The sequence below is a fragment of the Ceratotherium simum genome, chromosome 1, assembly GCF_057802395.1.
Source record: "Ceratotherium simum simum isolate JZ-2026a chromosome 1, ASM5780239v1, whole genome shotgun sequence".
Taxonomy (NCBI): Eukaryota; Metazoa; Chordata; class Mammalia; order Perissodactyla; family Rhinocerotidae; genus Ceratotherium; species Ceratotherium simum.
In genome coordinates, this window is record NC_141900.1 from 98,564,781 (window position 1) to 98,575,410 (window position 10,630).

The following is a 10,630-nucleotide window of genomic DNA, read 5'->3' on the forward strand; positions in this document are numbered from 1 at the left end:
GGGGCTTCTTCTCTGTTGTCCTGCTTCTCAGTCTTAGGCTTATTCTTTGTTCCTTAGTCTCAAGAAAGTGGCTTCCTCAGTGATCCCCAGAGCCCTGCTGGGGTAGTCTTAGATATGGCCAAGAAGGGTGCCAGGATTTTCATCCATGCTAGCCAGTAATGAGCTCCCTCTTTACTTTGGCATCAGTGGAAACTATGTGGAGAGTATAGCTTTTCATCCCCACCTGGCTGTGATGAGGTACCCTCCCCCTTTTAACCTTATAATTATTAAGAAAATTGAATTTGTAATTTAAAAACTCCCAAAAAGGAACTCTCCAGACTCATAAAGTTTCACTGGAAAATTCTACCAAACATTCGAAGAAGAATTAACACCAATTCTGCCCCATATTGTCCAGAAACATAAGAGGAAGGAATACTTCCAAATTCATTTTAGGAAGCTAGTATTATTCTGATACCAAAATGAGAAAAAGATGACACACATAAAGAAAACTACAAACCAATATCCCTCTTGAAAATATATGTAAAAATTCTTAACAAGGTAATAGCATATAGAATTCATAAATATATAAAAAGAAATATACAGCATGACCAAAGTGGAGTTTATTTCAGGAATGCAAAGCTGGTTCAATATTTGAAAATAAATCAATGTATAGACCATATTTGTAGACTAAGAAAGAAAAATTACATGATCATATCAACTGATGCAGAAAAAGCATTTGATGAAACTCAACACATGTTTATGATAAAAATCCTCAGAAAAATAGGAATAGAGGGAAACTTCCTCAATTTGACAAATAGCATTTACAAAAACCCAAAGCTAACACTATACTAAATGGTAAATGAATGCTTTCCCCCTAAGATCAGGAACAAGGAGGTGATATCTGCTCTCAACATTTTTATTCAACATAGTGCTAGAAATTCTAGCCATGCAATAACATAGCAGAGGAAATACAGGCGTATAGATTGGAACAGATGAAATAAAACTGTTCCTATCTGCAGGTAACATGATTGTCTACATAGAAAACCCCTAGAAATCTATGGAAAACTCCTAGAATAAGTGAATTCAGCAATGCTACAGGATATGACATAATTATACAAAAATCCATTGTATTTCTATACACTAGCAATGAATATGTAAATACTGAAATTAAAAATACAATACCAATTACAAGAGTTCAAAAATGAAATAATTAGGTGTAAATCTAACAAAACTTGTCCAGAATTTATATGCTTAAAACTAAACATTGTTAATAAAAAAAATAAAAAAAGATTTAAATAGACGGCAAGACATATCATGTTCACAGATTGGAAGACTCAATACACTAAAGATTTCAATTCTCCACAAATTTATGTATATATATATATAGATATACATACAGATTTAACACAATTCCTATCAAAAGTCCAGAAAGTATTTTTTTTGTACATATAGACAAGATTATTTTAAAATGTATATGGAAGGGAAAAGGAAGTATATAGCTAAAACAATTTTGAAAAAGGCATATAAAGTGGGGAAAAATTAATCTATCCACTTGTAAGATTTACTATCTATCTACAGTAATAAAGACTATGTGGTAATGGCAAAGGGGTAAATGCATAGATCAGTGGAACACAATAGGAAACCCACAAGGAAAAAAAGAAACACATATATGCTCTACTAATTTTTGGCAAAGGTCCAAAAGCAATTCAATGGAGGAAAGGTGGGCTTTTCAACAAATGGTGCTGGAGCAATTGGCCATTCATAGGCAAAAAAAAAAAAAAGGCAACTCCATCAGTTTTACAGCTTATTAAAAAGTTAACCTAAAATGGAACATGGACTTAAACATAAAACTATAAATTTTTAGAAAAAACATAGGAAAAAAATCCATGGGATCTAAGGTAAGCCAAGAGTTCTTACACTAGACACAAAATGCATGGTCCACAAAATGAAGAATAATAAATAAGACTTCACCAATATTAAACAATTGTGCTCTGAGAAAGAATATGTTAAGAGGAACAAAAGTTAAGCTACAGGCCGGGAGAAAATATTTGCAAACCACGTATCTGAAAAGGAACTAGTATCTAGAATACATAAAGAAATCTCAAAGTTCAACAGTAGAAAAGCAAACAATCCAATTAGAATATGGGCAAGAGACACGCAGGGACATTTTACTGAAGAAGATAGACAGATGGCAAAGAAGCACATAAAGAGATTTTCAACATCATTAACCTTTAAAAAAATGCAAATAAAAATCATCAGAATGGCTAAAATAAAATTAGCAACAATACCAAATGCGGCTGAGGATGAGGAGAAACTGGACCAACCATTTATTGCTGGTTGGAATGTATAATGATGCAGCCACTTTGGAAAATGGATTGATAGTTTCTTAAAAAACAAAATAAAAACATAATTATGAACTACCTTGTGACTCAGCCATTGCACTGTTAGGCATTTATCTGAATGAAATCAACACTTATGCTCATGTAGAAACCTGTACCTGAATGTTTATAGCAGCTTTATTTATAATAACCTCAAACCTGAAACAACCCAGATGTCCTTCAAAATTTGATTGGTTAAACAAAAGGTACTACGTACAAACCATAGGGTACTCATCAGCAATTAAAAGGACTCAACTAATGATATATACACAACAACCTGGATGAATCTCCAGAGAATTATGCTGAGTGAAATAGCCAACTCCAGAAGGGAAATAATGTATGATTCTATTTATAAGCAATTCTTAAAATGCCAAAATTATAGATGTGGAGAACAGATAGTGATTACCAGAAGTTAAGGAGAACGTAGGGGCTAGACAGAAGTGAGTGTGGCTATGAAAGAACAACATGAGGGATTCTTGTGGTGATGGAAATGTTCTGTATCTTGACTGTGTCAATGTCAATATGTTGTGATATTGTATTACACATTATATTATATAATTAGTTATATAATTATATTATATTATGTCATATCTTATGACATTGTAGTATAGCTTTGCAAGATGTTAGCATGGGGGGAAACTGAGCAAAGGGCACAAGAGATACTTCTGTATAATTTAATACAACAGCATGTAAATCCACAATGATCTCAAAATACAAAGTTTAACTAAAAATAAAGTTTGAATCCCTTCACAATGTATACATATACCAAATCATCATGTTTTACATTTTAAATATATAACAATTGTATTTGTCAATTACACTTTAATAAACCTGAAAAAAAAGTTTGAAGAGGCATAGAAATTTCACCCTTCTGTGTTAAGGATTTTGGGTGACCTTTTTTCTTTTCCACTTTTTTCCAATAGCTACTGATACTCCCCTTATTAAATTTTTGTAGATTTGGATTTTTAAATCTGTCTATGTGATGTTGTTATTCTTGGAGCTCAAGTAGTACCATGAGAAATGTACTAGGATGTCCATCATACCCACAATGCTCACAGAAGCCTGTTAGACTCTTTGCACGTGTGCCAGGGGAGTGAAGCACATCTCTCCTGTCTCTAGAAGGGGAAGTAAGGGTGTCTGCAGCCAGAAGGGGAGAATTGGTGTTTACACCAGATTGAGATGCAGCCCCAGGAACTGCTCCCTAGAATTGGGCCATTGAGGGTAAAGTTTGGTTTGTGCTATAGGAGAACATCCTAAAACCTCAGAGAGCTGGCTTCTCTCACTTTTTAGAATGACCTGAGGCTATAACAAAGATGGTGGGAGAAGGAGGGAGAACAGCATTCCACAGGGAGAAGAAGGGCAGCGTGGAGGCTCCGCCCTTGTGAATTGGGAGTGGCTGCAGCATTTAACATTCTAATGCACGAGGCTCCTAGGGGAAGTCTGTCAGCCCTACATTGCCAATGCAGCTGCTGCCAAAGCTCATTAGCTTAGTGTTTGAGCTGTTTTCGGAGCTCTTGTCAACTTCGTCCCAGCAGTGTCCCTAACAATCACAGTTAGTCCCAGGTGATTTATGAGCCCTGGAGCCCAAAGAATTTGGAATATTTATTCTACATGGTCTATCACTTTGTTGGAGGGGAGGACTCATTAGACCAACTTAAACCTAGATGGAAGCAGACATGTGTATTTTGTTAGGCACTGACTAATATTTGAGAGGCAGCAACAATGTGTGGGAGTGTGGGTTTAGAAGGGACAGAAACAGAAATGATTTGACTTGTTAGGGACTTTGGATCGGGGATATGACACAAGACGGGTGAATTCTTCCATCTTAAGAACTGTAGCAAATGTAGTAAAATAACTGTGCTTTACAGAAGTGTGAGGCTTGGCTATAATTTTTTTCAACAGGCTTCTCAAGGTTTAGTACTGACAGAGAGAGAAAAAGACACTTAAGGAAGAAGCCCAGAAGTATAAAATCTTTAGTTAGGTATTGCTATTGACTAGGTGGTGGGAAAATTAATATATTATATTGCCAGAAAAGAAAAGATGAATTGTCAATTGCTTTAAAGCCTCCAATCTCAATCATTTCCAAAGGTTTTGGTACTCACGATATTATGATTTTCCTTATAATAACAGATAAATTAAGATATAAGGCAATTAATGGCTTATTCAAAGACCTTTGACACTCTGAGACTGAACTAGATAGAGCTAGGATTGAGGTCTCCTAACTCTATCCCAGGGTTGGTTCCTCTAGAATTGGCTGTAGGGGTTGCACATCGTGGAGACTTGCCAGACAGGGAATTTTACTGCAAAAGATAACGCTAGTCTTAGCTACAAGGAACAAGAAATATAAAGAAGGTGATAATTCACACAATGAGACCATAATAAAATATGTCACCAAAAGTGAATGTCATGTTGCATATGTTTGAGAAACTGAGTCTAAAACATTGGACTTGATTAAGTGAATTTCAGGTACCCAAATCAGGCTAGAAGTTAACAAGACTCCAAAGAGAAAAAATCGATTCTTTTTTCAGGATGTCAAATCCATCTTTGAGATATCAGCCACCCTAGGGGGCCTGGCTTCTCTGTTTCCATACATTAGGAAGATGCAAATATTCCTTCTCAGGGTGGATACACTCAGTGTCTACATCAACCAACTCTTCAGTCAGGAGTCAGAGAAATCTTTCTCTGTATGAAAGTGCTGTTTCTCTGGACAGTTCAACCACGTAAAGGTATGGCTCTGAGTTATTTTGACCAGCATGAAAGAAACATATCTGCAGGTTGTGAGACCTACCTTTATGTGCTGTGCTTCTGTATTCAGGATTTTCCCTATCTCAGCCAAGACTGTTAAGAACCCCAATACACAAGGTCAAATAGGTTTAAGGCTAAGTGAGCAGATTTTCTTTATTTAAACAAAAAATCATAACTGACTAAAGTTGAACTTTCTAATTAGTTGTATTAAGTTATACAAAATGTGCTGTATTAAGAATCTGAAAACTTATTTTTATTTCCATATCTCTGTCATAGAGAGAAGGTATTTTGGTTCTATTTGCTGTAAGTATTAATAACTGAATAAAGGGAGAAGGCACATGGAAGTACTTCTAACTAAGGTTAACAAAGATTATATTATAACAATGAGAAATTCGTCTTTGTTACCCAAACCTCATACCTAATTTTGCCTATAATTTCTGTGTCATTACCTATCCCTTCCTCATTTGTAAGGGTCTCAGTTTTTTACTCCCACATGACCTATTTTAAAGGATCACAATAAGTTTAGGTAATTCATATATTAAAAATCCCGTTCAGAATAATTGCATCTAAAAAATTCACAGAGGGTGTCTCAACATAAAAGGAATAAATGCAACTTCTATTTCTATTTTTTTAATCTACCAGGTGTCCAAGAAGAAATTCTATGACTGTAGAAAATAAGAATATTTAGATATCAATTAATTAAATTTAAATTATTTGAAAATCAAGGCAAAAGACTAGAAATAAATACACTCTTTGACGGGTTGAAAGTATTAGCTGACATATCTGTGAAAGATATTTAAGTATTAACAGGATATTATAATAGAATGCTTTGCTCTAAAGCAAGCACATGATAATAAATACTGAAAATAATGCAATAAAAGGGCAGGATCCAATTAATGAGTATTTAAACATTCTCCTGTCTATGATGTACTTAATTCTGTAAGCAATTGGACATCACAAGATCTGTTTGTGTGTTTAAGGGGTATGATTAAATTTGCATTTTAGAATGATCATTCTGGTGGAAGAGTATAGGCTGGTTTGGAGTGGGCGCAGGCTGAATCAGTGAGATTCAAAAGGAAGTTGTGCAATTTATCAGATGGAAGATGACGAGGCAGGTGTTAGTGTTTTAGCAGCGTGAGTGAAGACTAAGGGAGAGATAAAAGATATTAAAGAAAACAATGAAAGAAGGTGATTTATTCTATGGAGTGTTGAGGAAGAGGGAAAATTTAAACATGATGCATTGGGAGAGTGGGAGAATTTTAGTCTATTGATAGAAATAAAGGAGTCAGGAGGGAATACAGTTTGTGGAGAAATGAGTTGAGTTGATCATGAGATATTTAGGAAACATTTATTAAGCTGTTGAAGAAAGCATTTGGACTTTTGGTGAGAAGTGTAAGAGATAATTGTAGAATTGAGAGTGAACCATATAGAATTGTTAATAATTATTATAGTTAGAGATATGTCCTCGAAGGAAAAGCTGTAGAAAGAAAAATACAAGTTCTGAGTGCAGAACCTTAGAAAATCCTCACAGTAATGGAGCAGAAGAATTTAAATTAATTATCCAAGAATACAGACAAAGAAAATTAGTCTGGAAGAAAATCAGGACAGAAGAGCATCACAGAGTTGAGCTTGAAGGAACAAATAGTTAAATTGTTTAAATGATAAGTGAAGAAATAAAATAGAATAAAAGTCTCTGAATTGATGATTAGAAAGCCACACATGACCTTCAAGAGTGAAATTGCTATAGATTAGTGACAGGGGAAACCAGATTTCCATGGCTCAAAGGATGAAGGTTATGAGGAAATAAACCTGTGGCCACCAATCATTTGAGAGTTCTGGATGTGAAAGGAAGAGAGAATTAGAATGGTAGTTATGTAAAAAGACTTTTCTCCCCAAATTGGGTGTGTATACTTTTTTATAATGAGGGAAAAGGAATCAATCAGGAGCAAGAGAGACCCAGGATGGTAGAAAGGGGGACTAAACGAAGGATTAAGATCCTGAATGTGATCAAGAGCTTGAAATGAAAGGTCAACCAATGATCATCACTAAATGATGGACACCTGCCCTAATTCAGTCACTAGTGTAGGAACTTTAACTCTTCAAACACATTTGAGGTCACCAATGACCGTTTCAGTTGGCCAATATTACCCACATTTTACAGATTAAAAAATATGAAGCTAAGAGAGACTCAGTAGCTTGCTCTAGGCCTCAGAAAGCAGAAGAGACTAGATTCAAAGCAGGAACTGTTAGTTCTGTTCTCTAGGATGTGACATTGTTATTCATTTGTAATGAGACAAGGGCTGTGGTAGAGAGATGTGCTGGGTGGGTAAGGGGAGCAGAGGGAGTCATGGGCTCCGTGTTCTCCAGGCAGCTTGCGCTTGCAGCAGAGGAACACGTGATGTGATAACAGTCTGTTCTGAGTCTTTCTCTTCCTCTTGAACGTTATGACCACAGGGAAGTGAATATTCCCCCTTGAAATTCCAGCATCTAGCAAAGATGGCACTTCATAGAAGTTTGCCAAATTAATAAAAAATGAAATGCCTACTTGTTTTTTTCCCTGCTTTTATACTGGAAAGCCTAAGCAGCCATTTTCATACTATCTTTTTCACTGAGACCGTATAAAAGGGCTACAGTTCTTAAAAAAAAAAAAAAATAAGAGCAAGTCAGAACGAGTGAAAAAAAGGGTAGGGGGAAAAAAAAAATAAGGTACAATTACTGCTCTTCTCCCTCTCCTTCCAGAGACTGAAGACACCAAATTCTCCAAAAGCCCCATACTTCCCTGGAGTTTCAAAGCATCCAAGCCACCTTTTATTTTTTTTATTTTTTTATTTATTTTTTTTTTTTAAAGATTTTATTTATTTTATTTTTTCCCCCCAAAGCCCCAGTGGATAGTTGTATGTTGTAGCTGCACATCCTTCTAGTTGCTGTATGCGGGACTCGGCCTCAGGATGAACGGAGAAGTGGTGCCTCGATGCGCACCCAGGATCCGAACCCGGGCCGCCAGCATCACAGCGCGCGCACTTAACCACCAAGCCACAGGGCCGGCCCGGAAAGCCACCTTTTAGACTTCAAATATTCTAAAGGTTTTGCTTCATTTTTTTTTTTTTTTAATGTCTGAAATTGTGAAGGGGATATGAGAGGAAAACACATTTATTACTTTCTCTCTCCCAGGGCGGAGCTCATGCTGCAGCTGATACCCGTTCTACTGAAGTACTACGACCAGCAAGAGTTTATAAAGTACTTTCCCCGTCGTTATCTACATGAGCTTAAATATTCTTGTGAGTTAGGCAACGTTATTCCATTTTGTATGTAAAAGTTTAAATCTCTAACCCAGTTACACATCTGGTAAGTCATAAAACAGGATTCATATTCAAGTTCCCTAATTCCAGATTTTTCCATGAGACACCAGCCTCATTTGCAGTATATATTTGCCTCTTCCAAATTTTTTTGGTAATTTATTTATACATTTCATCATGTTTGGTGTAGTAGTATAAGTAGGGTAAGTCTTTGAACTGTGTTTATCTTCATTGCTTATCATCTTACCTCCTATTATCATCCATAATTCTCTCCTGCCCTGGAAACTGAGGTAAGTTGGAAAGATATAGAGCTTCCAAAATTGCACTGCATTATACCCAGGTAGTAACTGACTCCCTGAGACCATCATGTCCTTATAAAAGCACTAGCCTCTCTCTTATGTAGAGTAGATATAATGCATATTGTGATCAAGCCTGTCATCTTGGCCCATGCATGATCTGAAACATCTGGCTGAGGCTGGCAAGTCATATACAGTATGCATTCTTTTAAGAAGTTATTCTTATGGTTCTTTAATTCAACAGCTTCTGTTATTTCTTTTTTTTTTTTTGTGAGGAAGATCAGCCCTGAGCTAACATACATGCTAATCCTCCTCTTTTTGCTGAGGAAGACCGGCTCTGAGCTAACATCTATTGCCAATCCTCCTCCTTTTTTTTTCCCCAAAGCCCCAGTAGATAGTTGTATGTCATAGTTGCACATCCTTCTAGTTGCTGTATGTGGGATGCTGCCTCAGCATGGCCGGACAAGCGGTGCATTGGTGTGCGCCCGGGATCTAAACCCTGGCCACCAGTAGTGGAGCATGTGCACTTAACCACTAAGCCACAGGGCCAGCCCGCTTCTGTTATTTCTAACTCTCTCTGCAGATTAGTAATCATCACATATTTTAATGGGAATAGATAACCAGACTTGGGTGAGGGAGTTTATTCTCCTCGGCTTCTCCGGTGACTGGGACACTCAGGTCACCCTCTTTGTCCTGTTCTTGGTCACATACATGGTGACAGTGCTGGGGAACTTCCTCATTGTTCTTCTGATCAGACTGGACAGCCGACTCCACACTCCCATGTATTTCTTTCTCACCAACCTCTCCCTTGTTGATGTCTCTTATGCTACAAGCATTGTTCCTCAGATGTTAGTGCATTTTCTTGCAAAGTGTAAAGTAATCTCATATGTGAGCTGTGCAGCCCAGTTATTTTTCTCCCTGGGCTTGGGTGGAATTGAGTTTGTTCTACTGGCAGTGATGGCCTATGATCGCTATGTGGCTGTGTGTGACCCTCTGAGATACTCAGTCATCATGCATGGAGGGCTGTGCACTAGGTTGGTCATCACATCCTGGGTCAGTGGCTCCATCAACTCTATCATGCAGACCACCATCACCTTTCATTTGCCCACGTGCACAAACAAGTTTATTGATCACATATCCTGTGAACTCCTAGCAGTAGTCAGGCTGGCCTGTGTGGACACCTCCTCCAATGAGATCGCAATCATGGTTTCTAGCATTGTGTTGCTGATGACACCTTTCTGTCTGGTTCTCTTGTCCTACATCAAGATCATCTCCACCATCCTAAAGATCCAGTCCACAGAGGGAAGGAAGAAAGCCTTCCAAACCTGTGCCTCTCACCTCACAGTTGTTGTCCTGTGTTATGGCATGACCATTTTCACTTACATCCAGCCGGATTCCAGCCCCTCTGTCCTTCAGGAGAAGTTGATCTCTGTTTTCTATGCCATTTTGATGCCCATGTTGAACCCCATGATTTACAGTGTAAGGAATAAGGAGGTAAAGGGAGCCTGGCAGAAATTACTAGGGCAATTATCTGGATTAATGTCAAAACTGGCAAGTTGATGAATCATGAGCATCACTTAGACAAAAGAGCTTTGCCTGTGTGTTCTCCCACTCAACTCAGATATGACAGGCGTCAACTGTATTGCCCTGGCAACCAGGAAGGGGATGACGAAATGTGTACTGGTGATGCTGGGTAGAAGGCTGAGTAGTTAGGTTGGGGTGTGAGATGTGGGAGTATTTTTATGTCACAGAAGCATGTTCAGTGGAATTAAGGACTGCTGTAATAGAACTTCCCACCATTACTCAATCTCCATTCATCTGGCCTGAGAGTAGTGAAAAAAATACGATTTACCATTTTGATTTGTCACATTGTTCGTAATCGTGGACCTATTCATGGATCTTACTTTGGACCAGTGGTTCTTATATACCCAAATTT

The 10,630-nt window shown here is 37.5% G+C and overlaps 1 protein-coding gene across 1 annotated transcript; it reads left to right on the plus strand.

Moving 5' to 3' along the window:
• Positions 1-9,300: 9,300 nt before the first annotated feature.
• On the plus strand, positions 9,301-10,254 carry LOC147918303 (olfactory receptor-like protein OLF3). Its single transcript, XM_087435949.1, has one exon. The coding sequence runs from the start codon at positions 9,301-9,303 to the stop codon at positions 10,252-10,254; it is 954 nt and encodes a 317-aa protein (XP_087292075.1).
• The last annotated feature ends 376 nt before the right edge of the window (positions 10,255-10,630 follow it).

Excerpts from the sequence above, each read along its gene's own strand:
- LOC147918303 (XM_087435949.1), top strand. The coding sequence starts at position 9,301 with ATGGGAATAGATAACCAGACTTGGGTGAGGGAGTTTATTCTCCTCGGC.